This window comes from Cajanus cajan, chromosome 5, assembly GCF_000230855.2.
Source record: "Cajanus cajan strain Asha chromosome 5, NIPB_CcT2T_4, whole genome shotgun sequence".
Lineage (NCBI taxonomy): Eukaryota > Viridiplantae > Streptophyta > Magnoliopsida > Fabales > Fabaceae > Cajanus > Cajanus cajan.
This window is the reverse complement of record NC_138521.1, coordinates 50,024,409-50,040,816: the sequence shown is the minus strand read 5'-3', so window position 1 is coordinate 50,040,816 and position 16,408 is coordinate 50,024,409. Positions and strand designations below refer to the sequence as shown.

General features: G+C 31.0%; 1 protein-coding gene across 1 annotated transcript; it reads right to left on the bottom strand.

Moving 5' to 3' along the window:
* Positions 1–14,478: 14,478 nt before the first annotated feature.
* Positions 14,479–15,820, bottom strand: LOC109809498 (zinc finger protein 7). Its single transcript, XM_020372831.3, is given in 3 exon segments — positions 14,479–15,002; positions 15,005–15,449; positions 15,452–15,820. Coding segments are annotated over 3 exon segments (630 nt in total). The 5' UTR covers positions 15,503–15,820; the 3' UTR covers positions 14,479–14,868.
* Positions 15,821–16,408: the final 588 nt, after the last annotated feature.

The window sequence follows — 16,408 nt, the reverse complement described above, 5'->3', positions numbered from 1 at the left end:
AAAAGTTGTAGCCTTGGATGTTAGCTTTCCAATGGTACTGGAATCACTCAAAAAGGAGTTTTAGAACTCCAGATATGGCCGTTTTAGTGAAGAGGGGTCAGGCTGCCAGCTTTACCTATAGCTGTTGCGGTTTTTAGAATATTTAACAAGGTAGATGAATGAATTAAGACTTGGTGTATTCATGAGAGTTGTAGGAAACTTGATTATATTTCATATGAGATAAGGATGTGCTATTTTCTATGAAGGTTGCCATTTCACATTTAGTGATTTGGTTAGGTTGAAAGTTGTTCTAAGTACTTAGGTTGATTGGTGTTGTTTGGGTGGGTAATTTGACAAGATAGATGAGTTGTAAATAAGAGGATTGGGTCGTATTATATGTTGAACATGTCGTACGTTGTGAAATTGTTGATCATGCTATTTTATGTTGTTGATGATGAAATGCTACGCTGTAATGGATACATATGTATATGCTGATATTGATGTGTTGCGCTGAGCGCGGCCATTGTCGCACTAGGCGTGAGACTCCTTGGGAGTCTCTGCCCTGTGGGTGCTGGGCGCAATTTGAATTGCGCTGGGCGCGAGACTAAGGGGAGGTCTCTGCCTTCCCCGCGCTGGGCGCGGGTATGGGCAAGCCGGGCGCGCGAGACTCCTGGGAGTCTCTGCCTGGCATGCGCTGGGCGCGTGTGAGCCTTGGGCTCTCTGGCTGAGCCCCGCCAGGCGCAGGCATACCTGCGCTGGGCGCGCTAGCCCTTGGTGCTCTCTGGTTGTACCGCGCTGGGCGCGACCATGAGTGCGCCGGGCGCAGAGATGAGAAATTTATATATGTTGGTTAATGTTGTTTTATGCTTAGTTGAGTTGTAGACGAATATAATGTGATGACTAATGGATGATGTTGGTTGATTGATGTTGAGTTGTATATTTGTGTTGTGCTGCAAGTTGACATGTTGAGTTGTACAGTTGAGTTGTGTTGAAAGTTGATGTTGAGTTGTACAGTTGAGTTGTGTTGAAAGTTGATGTTGAGTTGTACAGTTGTGTTGTGTTGCAAGTTGATATGTTGAGTTGCAAACGTTGTGTTGTGTTGAATGTTGATATGAGTTGCTGTAGGCCATAATGGCTGAGTTGCTGTAGGCCATAATGGCTGAGTTGTTGTAGGCCATAATGGCTGAGTTGCTGTAGGAGATCTCCGAGTTGATATGCGTGACGACGCATTGTGTACTGATTGCTGATTATGCTGTAAGATCGATGAGTTGTATGCTGAAGATGTGTGCTGTTATGGCTAAATAATGTGGTACTTTAAATGAATTTTGTGAAGTTGATTAATGTGTTGAAATGCTGTGCTGTGCTGTGCTGGGTTGTGCTGAGTTGGGGGATATTATAGCCGCTAAGTCGGTGCTGTTATTAGCCACATATGTGGTGCTGTTTCTAACCGCTAAGGCAGTGCTGATATTGCCGCATTGCGGTGCTGATATTGTTGAGTGGTATAAGCTGTATAAGTGTGCTGATAATTGTATATGTTGTTTATTTATATTGATATATATATATATATATATATATATATATATATATATATATATATATATATTTGTATGTTGAATTTTAATTACACTAGCTTACCCTTTTGTTGTCTCCATAATGTTGGACTGCGATGATCATACTATGTATGGGAGCAGAGCAGGGATAGGTGGGCATCTAAGGATGAGTCTTCGGCGGACCAGTAGAGCTGATCGTTTTTGTGACTATTTTGTTATGTAGCTACTTGGGATAGTAGCATTGATTGTACTTTGTGTTGTACACTCTAACTCTAGTCGGATAGAGACTTTGTATATATTTATATTCTAGACCCTATATTTATATACTTGTCCTTCTGTCTGGCATTTCCGGTGTACAGTGGTGTGTGTAGTGACTAGCCGGGTCGTTACATAAATAAAGATAACTTTTATTTCACTAATCAATTTTGTAAAAGTAAGTTAGATATTTAATCCATTTTTTTAAAAACAATATTGGAACATATCAAGTCTATTATAGTGAGTGTTGTTGGATCTTATTAGACTATATGTTATTAAGTCACATATTATTAGATTATTATCAAATCACCTATAAATATTTAATTTTATAAATTTCACATTCGAAATGATCCTCAGCATGAGAAATATATATTAGAAATTCTACATCATTTATAAATATGACTATAATATTATATATAAATAATAAATAATTATCATTTTATAAATTAATTTTATAAAATTAAATTAACCTCATAACTTATATATTATTCAAATTCAAAGAAAGCATGCACAAAAACTTCGAGGGACAGGCAAGGCACTATCCCATCCTCCTTCGTATACATTTATATATTACAGTTGGTTAGTGAAAAATTGTGTAAATCTAATTGTTTGCGTTATTATTATAGTGATGGTTAAGGTTAATTTAGTATAAAATTGTGTACAATTAGTTGTCTCATGGTAATTTTGCAATTAATTATTAAGGCTAGTCGGTGTAAAATTGTGTAAAACTAGTTATGTTTGTAATTTGTTGTTATTACATATTACAACAATGGTTAAGGTTATTATTATCATTTGAAATATCATTTAATTTTATTAATTTCAATAATTTTACAATAATCACTCTAACTAAATATATATATTTGAGTACTCATTTTATGTCTATTATTAACTATCAATCAAACAGTTTGGATAAGGCGTCGTCAGGATGAATACGCAAAATTTGTTGATATAATATATTCACATAATGAAATCAAATAAAAATATAAACGCGCATAAATATCCATACCTGGCTGGGATTATAAATTTTGATTTGTCTGTCTGGTCAAGTAGAGTAGAAAAAATAAAATTTGCAACGCCGTATAAAGACGAATGCTACTTCTCATCTCATCTCCCAGTTGTTTTCTCTCTTTTCCTCTCAATATTCTTATCTTTTGTTTGGTTCAATAAAAAAAAAAAGAAAAAGAAAAAGAAAAAAGTTGATTTTATATTATATATTAGAAAAAGAGAAGCAAAAAAATTATATTTGTATGGACTAAAAGAAAAAACTTCTAATATGAGAAGAAATATAAAAAAATAAAATTAAAAAAGTTTGATATCCAGACAAAACTTAAAGTTCTAACTTTATTATTATTTTTTATCATCTATTATTATTAATTTTTTACCTCATAAGTTAAAGATAAGTATGTCTTCTTAAGAAGAAAAAAAATTCTCTTTTTTTCACCTTTCTATTAAATTAAACAAGTAAAGAGGAAATTTAATTTATTCTTTCTCTTGTATTTGTTCAATTCAAAAACACTAACAATTGATATCTACCTATTTTCTATTCACTTTCTCTCTTTTCTTTTTATATCTTCTAACGCACGTACTTCTTTCTTTTCGTCCACACAACACACATTGCAACAGTAGCAAGCGGACAACAAATCTTGATCCTTAAAATATAAATAAAATAATTATATAGAATTAAGAGAATTAAGAGTTACTTTTTTTAATGCGAGTGTCTTAAAGAGTTTTTTTTTCATACAAATATTTTTAGAGACCTTTTGGGACATATTATTCCTTTCAATTTACCCTCTATTTATAAATTAAATTTTAAAATTTTAAAGATAATGATAATTAAAAATAATCTTGTATGCATAAATTGTTTATCATAAATATTAAAAATAACATATTCATTTAAAATAATTATTTATTATAAAATTTAATTATAATATAATTTAGGTTAAATACCTCTTTTGGTCCCTTACAATATTTTTTTGTTTCTATTTAGTCCCACTTTAATTTTAGGTTTCAATTTGGTCCCCAATAATTTAAATCGTTCCAATTTGGAACTTCCGTCTAAATAATTTAAATGGAGTTAACTGGTGGCCACGTGGATGCCAGGTGGATACCACGTAGATGCCACATAGGTGGATCCAAAAATACTTGAATACACCTGAAACCAGAACGGCCCGTTCTGAAACCAGAACGGCCCGTTCTGGTTAGACTATTGGTGTGTAAAATTTGCACCTGGAACAGGCCGTTCCAGGTCCAAAATTAACACACCAACAGTGTAACCAGAACGGCCCGTTCTGGTTTCAGAACGGGCCGTTCTGGTACTGAATTTTGTACACAAAAAAATCAAAATACAAAGCATTTCAAACACTAGATTTGGTAATATTGTTAATGAGGATTAATAACTTCAATTGCTAAACATTTGGGCTATACAATATATCATTAAGGATGATGCAGTGTATCACTAAGGACAATGGTAACAAGTTTTATTTCATTGTTAGTCAAACTGAAGCGAACCATTTACTACCAAATTGATACTATACAGTCAAGGATAAAACGAAACAGTATTTTTCCTTGAAGTCATTGACGATGTACTCCAACATTAACAACCTGTTCTTGAGGAGGTACCCCTAAACCCTGAATTTTATTTTTAATTTTTGAAATACATTACGGCATTTTAGTCAAGATTTTGAACTAGATAAATTCAAATCAAAAAAATATTTTGGAAGGTCTTATCTTATTTAATTTTTTTTGTTTTATTCATAAATGAATATTAATTTATTATATTTTTTATTTATTATATATTTATTAATATAGATATAATAAAAAAAAATACAATAAAAAGCATGGCGTTCTGGAACGGGCTGTTCTGGATTTAGAACGGTCCGTTCTAAAAGCAGAATGACCCGTTCTAAAAGCAGAACGGCCCGTTCTAAAAGCAGAACGGCCCGTTCTAAAAGCAGAACGGCCCGTTCTAAAAGCAGAATGACTCGTTCTAAAAGCAGATCGGCTCGTTCTGGTTTCAGAACGGGCCGTTCTAGTTTCAGGTTTTTTCCAGAATTTTGGCATCCACGTGACATCCACGTAGATGCCACGTGGCCTACAGTTAACTCCGTCTAAATCATTTGGACGGAAGTCCCAAATTACACTAATTTAAGTTATTGGGAACCAAATTGAGACAAAAAATTAAAGTGAAACTAAATTGAAACAAAAAAAAATATTGTAAGAGACTAAAAGAGGTATTTAACCTATAATTTATATATTCAAAATATTTATTATAATGCATTTTAGTTATATAATGTAAATATTTATTCTTCACATTACGTATACTAAATACTAGTATTCTATACCACCACATTCAATGTCTTGAGCATATTTCATTACAATAATTTGAGTAAAGAAATAACATCATCATTATTAACTGCTGTAGAGGTCGACGAAATTCAAGTTACTTTTAAAAAATGCCGTTTTATTTATTATTGCCCAAGATGTTGTCAAATTTGTGAAAAATTGTGTGAAGAATCAAATGATCAAGTTTTGCAGATTTGTTTAGTTCTTTGTAAAGATAAAGATGAGGAGACTTTTGTTTTGAGGACATAATGATTAAACAACAGATACCGTGAAACATGAATAGCTCTCCGTGACTTTTATCATTGTCATGTTTCACAGCAGCTGTCTTCTTTGTTGGAGCTGTACTTATCTTTATTAATATTAATATATATATATATATATATATATTATCATAGGAGAACCTTTAGAAATATTTTTTTATTAGTTAAAATTTATTAAAATTACGAGTAGTTGTATTAAATAAGAGTAAAATTTATCTATTTTTTTAATGAATTTTAATTGATAATAAAAATATAATAAAAAAAGGCGTTAAAAAGTGTTAAGCTAGACATTTTTCTATTTTTCATATATTTCTCTTAAAAAAATCTCAAAAGACAACAAATGACATATATGGGTGACGTACAGGATATATGTGCCACACATATCTAGAATTCATCATGAGGGGGAGGGGTGGTATTTTATAATTTTGTGTGATATCTCTTAGGTATCTTTTGATTAGCTGGTTCCTTTTATTTAGTTTTAGTTCCCTTCTATATATCTTCAATTTTATAAATTTTGGAGTGAATAAGTTAGTTTGTGTATTGTCTATATTTGTCTTGTGATAATTATCATTTAGGATTTTTTTTGTCGGTTGCTTGTAGAAAAAATCACCTTAGCCCTAATAGATTTAGCGCCATGGTGCTGGGATTTTGAGCGCCATGGAACTAGCTACAAGAACCCAAAGCTTTATAACTTCTTTGCAACATATATAAAACTAAAAGAGGGATGTAATACCACCACCGAGGATATAATTAAATTACATATGTTAGGGTTTCTTTTTAATTTAACAAGCGATTGGAATTCTATATATACAATTATATTAAATATTTAGAAAGTTATACTTGAATAAAGTTACATCAAACGAACGATAGTTATGTTATAGACAAAAAGAAAAGGTATGCAGTAAATAAATAAACATAAAGTGGAGAGGGAGATGGAGTGTTTTGGAAGTGAAAGTAAGAAATCAAGTGGTGATGAGCTCAAATAGGTAAGGAAGGAAGATTTTTTTGGACCATAATCAAAGAGTTTTCTCTATTTTATTTCCTATTTTCTATAGTTAGGGCTTGATGAAAATTGTGAAGTAGTTAGTTCCTTTTACTCTAATGTAGTTTTCTTTTGATATTTAGCTTCTGAATCGGTGCCTAATGTCTGGCATAAATTAACTACTCATACTTTATTTTGATGAACCTCCGCGTGACATTGAAAATGAAATGATAATTAAGTCGTGCTTAATTAATAATTTATGGGTTTCACTTTTTAATTTTCCAGGGAGCAGAGATGTCCAAATTTGAGAATTTTTATGTCCTTATGTTCTAATATCGTATACAAATATATATTTTGAATTAAAGAATTATTTATATTTGAGTAGCAGAGGGTTTTTATACCAACGATTTGAGGATCATTCATGTAATTTAGTGGAAATCTATCTAATTATTAGAATTTTCATTATCACATGCGAATTTTCTTTGCATTTTCCTGCAAATTCAAATGTGGTACTTTTGTGGAAAATAAATTTCTTGTGCATTTTGAAATTTCCAAGAAGTTTCACGCAGATATGTTTTGTAAGAAATTAATATATATGCGTTATATATTATATCAAGCGGACATGCGCGCGCGCGCATATATATATATATATATATGTTAGCATTATTAATATTTAAGTTATTTATATTTTATTTATTATTTTGCATGCTTAACTTAATCATTAATACATGATTAATTTCTCTATACATGAAGACTGGGAATAAGTACTCACGAATGGAGTTGCAGGCTCTGAGGTTTGTGAAGAGTGCAAATTGTAGAAAGCAATTCATGCTGCCTTTCAAACCGACGTGGAGTATGATACTAAAAATTTAAGGAGTCCAAAACTTGATCTACTGAGTACAAAAATAATATTCAGAACTAAAAGAGATACATACATTAAAATTTATTTTCTTTACAAATTAATTATGTTATCCTCAAAAATAATTTTGAGTGAAGACAAACCTGCCACTTATTCTTAACACTAATGCTTAACCAAGTGTTGGATGTTGTGAGTTGGATGGTGTTAGTGCAGTAAATAGTAGTCAATGCCAGGCAAAAGGCAAGCAATGAATTAGAGCTATCAAATTTTTGGGGTCCTACTTGTTAAGTTTGCAAACTTAAGTGCTGCACAAGAGCCAGGTTGAACTGGTTTCAATGGTCGTGCGGGCTGGCCACTTCAAAGATAAGATTATTAAAGTTTGAGTTCGAGTTCCATGATTATTGTCCGAACTTGTTCTAATTTTTACAGAGAAATTAAATTCGTGTTTCTTGGATTCAAAATTATAAAATATGTATTATTTCTGTGTATTATAAACCTTAAATTCGATGCCCTTTTGAGCAACATCACATGGCTCGGCTACAAGTATATTCCATGACACAGATTTGATGCATTGGCTATTTAATATGTTCCATGTTTTCTGTGGAAATGACAATTCAGAAGCGAGTTAATTTGGGTGAATGTAAACAACCATATTATTATCTGCCAACTCATGAATCATAATGTACCAGGAATAGGCCGAATAACTCCTCGGGCCGAACATCCTTTCAGGTCGAGTACCCCTCAGGCCAGCAAATGGGTTGAGTACCCCCCTCAGGCCGAGTATCCCTCAGGCCAACAAATAGGCCGAGTACTCCACTTAGGACGAGTACCTTCCTCAGGCCGAGTACCCCTCAAGCTAACAAATGGGCCGAATACCTCCTTAGGCCGAGTACCCCTCAGGCCAACAAATAGGCCGAGTACCCCCTCAGGCCGAGTACCCATCAGGCCAACAAATAGGCCGAGTACCCCACTTAGGCCGAGTACCCCCTTCAGGCCGAGTACCCATCAGGCCAATGAATAGGCCGAGTACCCCCCCCTCAGGCTGAGTACCCATCAGGCTAATGAATAGACCGAACACCCCTTCAGCCAATGAACAGGTCGAACACCTCTTCGGCCAAGGAAAAGGCCGAATACCCCTCTGTCCAAGGGGAAGGCCGAATACCCCTTTGGTCAATGAACATGCCGAATACCCCCTTGGTCGATGAACATACCGAATGGGTATTCAGCTGTAACGAATTTCCATGAGAAAAAGGAAAACAGGTATTAATTACATCAAACATATCCACGTTAGCTGTAATCAGTGTACAAAACCTCGTGCACTAGCCCAATAATCCAGAAAGTCCACCAGGCCCAAGAACGTCACTATAAATATGGTATTGATGGGATTAACTGGACAGGTATGATTATCTAGTATAAAAGCTTTTATTGTTCCATACCGAATACTTACTTGAGCATCGAAGTGCCTTTGCAGGTACCCTCCCCACCCTCTAAGGACAGTATCCAGTCGGCACCGAAGACTTAAAAGATCAAGAAGAAGGAACGACAAGAAGAGTGTTTCTGAGTAGGAACACCTAATAATGGCTAAGCTATTTTAGGGAGCGGTCCAACCGGGTGGTTCGATTTAGTGCGTGTTAAGTTTATTTTATAAAAAAAATATTTTTTCTAATTATTTTTAAGAAGTTAAAAAAATTTAAATGATTTCTTACCATCATGTGATGTGTGTATAAATTTCTTGTAAAAAAAATAAATAATTTATCACATGATTTTATTATGATTTATTTTTTGCTGAATGACTATTTTATATTTTGATGAATTAAATATTAGTTAAAATTTGAGTAAATGTCTACTATTAAATAAACATTGATATATGTTCCTGTATTGAACATTCCTTCGTCTATCTTCTTCTAAACGATCAATCTTCTGATTTTTCACTGAATCTTCAAGATTTACGATTATGACTTCTCGAATCCCTGTCTCGAGCACTAGGGAGGTTACTTGTAAAACCACTTTAACGCTAAAGTGAATATTTGGTTCAAAGCAATATATGTTATTGCATTAAATGATCATAGTTACCTTCTATTCCTATCAACGCTTTGTATAAATGGTGACATATTTGAGCCTAATGAACCTTTTAGGTTAAAAGGTAATTAATTTGAGTTTTATATTCTAATATAGACTGATGTGAATTTTTACTATTTAGCTGAGATTAAGGGGATGGGGTTTCTTTTGGCGGGAAACAAGTTGGCCTCTCACGTGGTCGAATACCCATTCGGATTGTGGTCTGGCCGAAGGGGTCCTCGGCTTCAATGACTCTCGGGTTGGTACTCGGGCCTTGTGTTCAAGGGTACTTGGACCACTCGGGTTACACCAAAGCTAGGAGGGTGTTCGGTTTAGTTAGAAATCGAAAGGTACCGGTACATATGTAATTAAAAAAAATAATATCAGATGATTCAACAATAATCAATTGATTTCATATCATACAAAATATTATTCAATAGCGTTAGTATAAAAATTTGGTATAAGTAATTGTAAAAAGATACCTTCAAGGTCAATATGATGCAATTTAGTTGACCGGTGATTTTATTAACTAAGCATGCAGTTAAAAATTTAATTATACAAAAAATATTTATTAAAATAAACCAATTAATCTCTTAAAATTTAAGTTGAAAGATTAATCTTTAACTATCGATTACAAAATACTTTAAATTTATTCAAAATAAAGATATTTTAAGTTGCTGCTATGTTCATTTAAAAATATATATATCAATTTTATGGTACACAAATAAAACGCAGCTAATAACCTAATTGAAATGTTTTTTTTTAGATAGGGATGTGTATAGGATATGACACGGAGATGAGACCTAAATTTCATATTTGTAGAATATAAGGATAGAGATATGTATAGGATATGAGAATGAAAATAAGGATGAAAATATTGTAACTCATACTTATCTTCCCTATTGTCATGCCTAGTTTAAAGATGACTTGCTTAGTTGCATTTTTTTTTTAAATTACGTTGCTTAATTGATTTTGTATTCACCTTCATTCTATGTGTTATTTATATACACATACATATTGAGCGATCTACTTATTTGAAGAGCAACTCTGGATAAAATTATTTCACTCAATAATTCATGATTTATATTAAATTTCAGTAAGGTAATCATTAAATTAAAAATTCTTAATAAATAAATCAAGTTTACAAGTTTTTACAAAAAATTAAAAACTATTTGATACTTCATAATTAACATGTATTTATAAAAGTATATTATATGTTAATTTAAATCTATATAATGAAATATCATAATACCATTTTTAATTTTTTTCAAATTTATATACTTGATCTATTTATTAAAACTTTTTTTATTTTAATAGTTAGATTGTTTGAAATTTAATATAAACTATGATATATTGAGTAAAATAACTTTACCAAAAATTAATCTATCAAAATTATATATATATATATATATATATATATATATATATATATATATATATATATATATATATATATATATATATATTGAGAGAGAGAGAGGGAGAAATCTATTTATTCTAAGAGTAAGTCTAGATAGATTTATTTTAGTTAATAACTTATATTTTATATCAAAATTCAACGATTTAATAATTAAATTTGAAGTTCTTAATATATAAAATAAATCTTGTAATTTATAAATTTTTAAAAAATTTAAAAATTATTTAATATTTATTTGATTAATTTAAATTGATAGATAATTATAAAAATATAAAATATAAGTTATTAAATGAAATTAGTGTTATTGATACTTGATAGAGTTGGTGAATCCCTTTTCTTACTTTATATATTATTTTGTTTTTATGAGGTCCGAACTAATTACCGGGGCAAAGTGCAAGCGCAGGAGCAAAGCGGAATCAAGGATCAAAACGGCAATACCTAACCCAAAAATAAGGACATGCCTTCTATTTTCTAACAGCACCATCAATTTCGAATAGATGTTTTGAGACCCATTTACATTAGGTTCATGATATATACATCTTCTTTTTTTATAAGTACATCTCTTTAATTTTTTTCAAAAAATTTATAAAATATTATAGTTTTTTTTCTTTTTTTAATTTTCTAATCTTACACTTCCAACTTTCAATTTGTTACTTTCTTTTTCTTTTTTACACACTTTTTTTTTCTCTTTTAATTTTTACATGCTACAAAAATAGGTAAATGAAAGAAAGGTAAGAGGTACATATAAAAATTGAAAAAAGAGAGGAAAAATGTGTGAAAAAAAAGTACTAAATTAAATGTTATAGATGTAAAATTAAAATTAAAATAAAAAATTAAAAAATAAAAAATTAACAATACTTTAGAAATTTAATTATTTTTTTTTAAAAAGAGGTGTACTTATAAAAAAAGGGAGGTGTATATATCATGAACCTCTACATTATGATAAGAGCCCAAATTCAAATATATTAGGTTTGCATCTTGCAAGTGCTTTTCAATGTTTGGCTGATGATATATACACCTCCATTTTTTTTTATATATACACCCCCTTTTTTAAAAAAAATATTAAATTTCTAAATTATCCTTAATATTATTTGGAATAAAAAAAATTTATTCTGAAAAGTTTTTTTGGGAGGTGTATTTGTACATAATTATGGAAAGTACTTTCCGGAATACTAAAATTATTATTCTGGAAAGAACTTTTCGCCGGAATAATTCCAGAAAGTATTTTCTGGAATACTAAAATTACTATTCCGGAAATAACTTTCCGTCGGAATAATTCTGGGAAAGTACTTTCCGTAACACTAAAATTACTATTGCGGAAAGTTTTTTCTGGAATTATGGTAACAAATACACTGTTAATATTCCGGAAAGAATTTTCTACAATAGTAATTCTAATGTTACAAAAAGTATTTTCCATAATTATTTCGACGGAAAGTTATTTCCGGAATAGTAATTTTAGTATTCCGGAAAGTACTTTCCGTAATTATTCTGACAAAAAGCTCTTTTCGGAAGGCTCATGATATATACACCTCCTATTTTTTTTTATAAGTACACCTTCTTTATTTTTTAAAAAAATTATAAAATATTATATATATATATTTTTTAATTTTATACCTTTAACTTTCAATTTTCTACTTTTTTCTTTTTTTTTTCACACACTTTTTTTTTCTCTTTCAATTTTTACATGCTACCAAAATAGGTAGGGTGAAGGAAAGATAACGGGGTGCATGTAAAAATTGAAAGAAAAAAAAAAGAAGAAAAAAAAGAAAGATTTGTAAAAAAAAAGTACTAAATTAAATGTTGTGAATATAAAATTAAAAAAAAAGGCAAAAAATTAAGAATATTTTAAAATTTTAACTTTTTTTTTTGAAAAGGAGGTGTACTTATAAGAAAAAGGAGGTATATATATCATCAACTTTTAAAAAACACTTTTCAGAATATTTTTTTTATATTTCAAATAATATTAAAGATAATTTAGAAATTTAATATATTTTTTAAAAAAAAGGAGTGTATGTATAAAAAAATAGAAGTGTATATATCATCAACCTCAATGTTTTTGTCCCAAACCCAGCCCCAGGTATAAATTATGTCAATAGCAAGTAAGTGGGTCTTCTAAGTTTCAGGTCTTTATTGATTTGTAATACTGCTATTTTGGGCCTATCTTTGGGCTTTTTGTCTGCGTAGTATAGCCCATTTTAAGACTAAAAACACTAATTTTATGTGTAACAAAGATATGTAAAAACAATTAAGTGAATCAATATAATTTCTATTTTTGAAAAACACTTTCTATTAGAAATAAAAATAGCCTGTACAAGGACATCATGAAAGTATTAGAGAGTTGTAAGCAAGAAAAAAATATATTATTACAACACATTTTTTTTTATATTGTTTTTCTTTGATTATTCTTTATCACATTACTCAATTTATCTTATACAGTTTTTTTCTTATCTTATTTCCCTCTCATAATTGTAGAAATTATTATATAAAAAAAAGGAATTACAAGATTTTTTTATATTTATTTAAGCAGGCTTGAGTACCAAGTGAAATTCGACATAAAAAAGTACCAAGTAAAAATAAGATTCTATGAGCTTGGTTTATCCATTCTTTAAGCATAAAAAATGATTTTGAAAACAATTTGGTAGGGCTTTTCAAAAAATTATGAAGTGAGCGCATTAGCTTTTATTAGTATTGATTTTTTGAAGTGAACGAAGTTTCAGCTCGAGATCCTTCATTTCATGCTATGATTAATTGATTATCCAAATGGAACGTTAAGTAATGTTCCAAAGTCTAGCAAAACTTAACAGAAATTGGAGAAATTTTGTCCACATCAAATGTTCACTATTTTTTTTTATTAATAAATGTCCACTATTCTTTCCATCACTTTTACAACTAATTAATAATATCCCCAATTACATCTTTAACTGTGGTTCATTACCGTTTTCGGTGTTTGTACGGTTTCGATTTTAATAAAATTGATTTTGAATTATTATACGCGAGTGAGATATATGTGTCGAAATTAATCTCAAATAGTGTAACTTTTACATAAAAATGTATGTCACGATGTATAAAATTAATCTTGGATGCTAAACAAAGAGGCACTTAATTTTATTACTTTTGTAGCTGATTGTAATCTGTGTGAACTGATGCAATATTGTCGCTTGCATTTTGGATGGAAATGAGTGTATTTTCCGGAGATCAGAAAAATCAACTTGGTTCCATTTTTTTCGTAAAAAATAAAATAACCTAATTGGTTCCATTTTCATGTACCTCTCTACCGTCCCATCTTATGTCCAAAATCAGTCCCAAGTCCTACAGTACTCTTTATTCTCGTTTAATTTATCAACAGTAGAAATGAGCAGGAAATTTATTAGTCATTCATAATATCACCTCCATTTTATATTTTATATATCCTTGAAGTAAGAATCTGATCATCACAAAAGAGGGGGAAAATGAAAACAGGCAGTCTTATGGTTTGTTTGATTTCGTTCTAATTTTTGGCCTTAAAAAACACTTTTTTGAAATGATTCCATACTACTCACCAAAGTTTTTTTTAAAAAGTACATATAATTAACCTTAATTTTAATTGCAATGTCTAAATTTTTAATTTTTGCCACCGTAATTGTGATCCATTTGTCCGCAATTTTTCTCGTCATACTAAGGACCACCATAACTTTACAATAGCTAGTGTAATATAAAACCTTGTTGGTCACTGATCAATTTTCAAAAAAAAAAAAATTAAAATTTGAAAATCTTTTAAAAAATGAGTGTTTCGAAAGTCAAAAGAAAAAGTAAATGGGAGATATTTTCTGATCTTCCATTTTAATCATGTTCAACTTTCCTCTATGACTTATACACCACTAGTCACTAGTACCTACCGGCTGTTTGAGCAACCTTATTATTTATATTTTAAAAACTAAAAACAATTTTTAGTAATAGAAACCAAACACACTTTTAAAGTACCGTAAACTTTTAGTACACAAGGACTGGGGACGTGGTTGTTTCCATTCTCAAACCAATTAATACAACTTCAGAATTACCATAGTATTACCCTTGACATCTTATTAGCACAATTGACATAATATAGCATAGGGAAATCAAGTAGAAAGCAGTAGTAGTGTAAATCAGAATCAGGACTCTGAATAAGTTAATTGGATCAAATGCATCGATCAGAGCCTAAGATCCAAGTCAATCTTCTTAACATCAGATTCTTGCTTTGGCAAGTCCAACCGGAAGCTACCTGGCCAATAGAAATCCATAGCTTGTTCAACCATAAAGGGTGTCCATGATGTCACGCCAATCCATAACTATTGGCATCACTGAATTTGGCCACCATAGCAGATCTTTCTCTACTTGGCTTATGCACAAGAGAGTGAGGCTGAATTCCTAGTGACCTAGATGCCAAAGAAGAGTATGCAAGCCCCATTGATGATGATGTTGTCATCATCCTATGAGATTGGTAGCTTCTTGCTGCTTCTCTTTCCCTCTTGTGTGCATTCTGGTGACCCCCCAAGGCTTGTGAACTGTAAAACTTTCTCATGCAGAAGTTGCATGAGAACACCTTGTTGTGGAGAGGCTTTGATGATTGTGAATCATGGTTAGCCTTGTTGTTTTGTTCTGCTGCTTCAAAAGGCATGTCACCTTTGAGGCCTAAACTCAACCATTCTCCTCCCAAGTTATTCTTCTCATGATCATCATCACCTTCAGGGGTCACAATTTCATGGTTGGCAATGTTGTGTGATTCTGATCCACATCTACATGAACATGATCATCAACTTCATATTCCTCCCTGGTGAAGGTCATAGTAGAGAATAGTTTTGTGGTGAAGGGAGAAGTGTTTTGGCCTTAAATAAGGACAAAGAAAGTGAGTGATTGATTGAGTGCAAGAGATAGGAACTAGGAAGTGGGAGCTGAATATTATTTGGGAGAAGTGTTTGTTATCTTTTGTGAACTCAGCACTACGCCATGTCCTGTGTTCCCACTGAGTTTTGCATATACTTTAGAGGGGAGAATTGGGACAATGCTATTGTCATCTCTGGTAGTGTTGGCAATTTATGGCTTCAGATTCCTACTTGTCTTGAGATTTACACTACTTGTAGCATCTATATAGTGCTTGGTGGTGCATTTGGAATGGACCCTTGACTATTTAAAAGAGTCGGATTGCATTTTTTATTTTTATACTTCACATACGTGGCACCAAAGTTGAGGAGCAATACGTGGTGGAATCGTTGTTGGTAAAACATTACATAATGCTGCAATGACGAGAGGAAATTCTTAGTAACTAAAGGTTTCTCTAGTCCAAACAAAATCTAATGTCTTGTTTCTTTTAGGAAATTAAATATTTTGAGTATAAAATTGGGATGATAAAATATTGTTCTTTTAATTTTATGATGTATTTTTAAAATGCATGTATATGAAAAAATGAGAGTTAGAAAAAATTATGCATGATGTTAATTTCTCAACGTCAAATATGGAATTCTTTCTTTTATGTTTTGTTTTCTCATTTCGTCAAGTTTAAAAAATGAATTTGACAAAGTAGTCAAATACTAACAGAGAAAAAGGTGTAACCATTTTAAAGAAAAATATTTTTTTGCCATATATATATTAATTGTAACCACCAAAAAAGTGATTGATATAAATGGAAGAAGTAATTCGAATTCTACTTGTACAATATTTATAAAACAAAAATAAATAGTTGAAAAAGAGTAG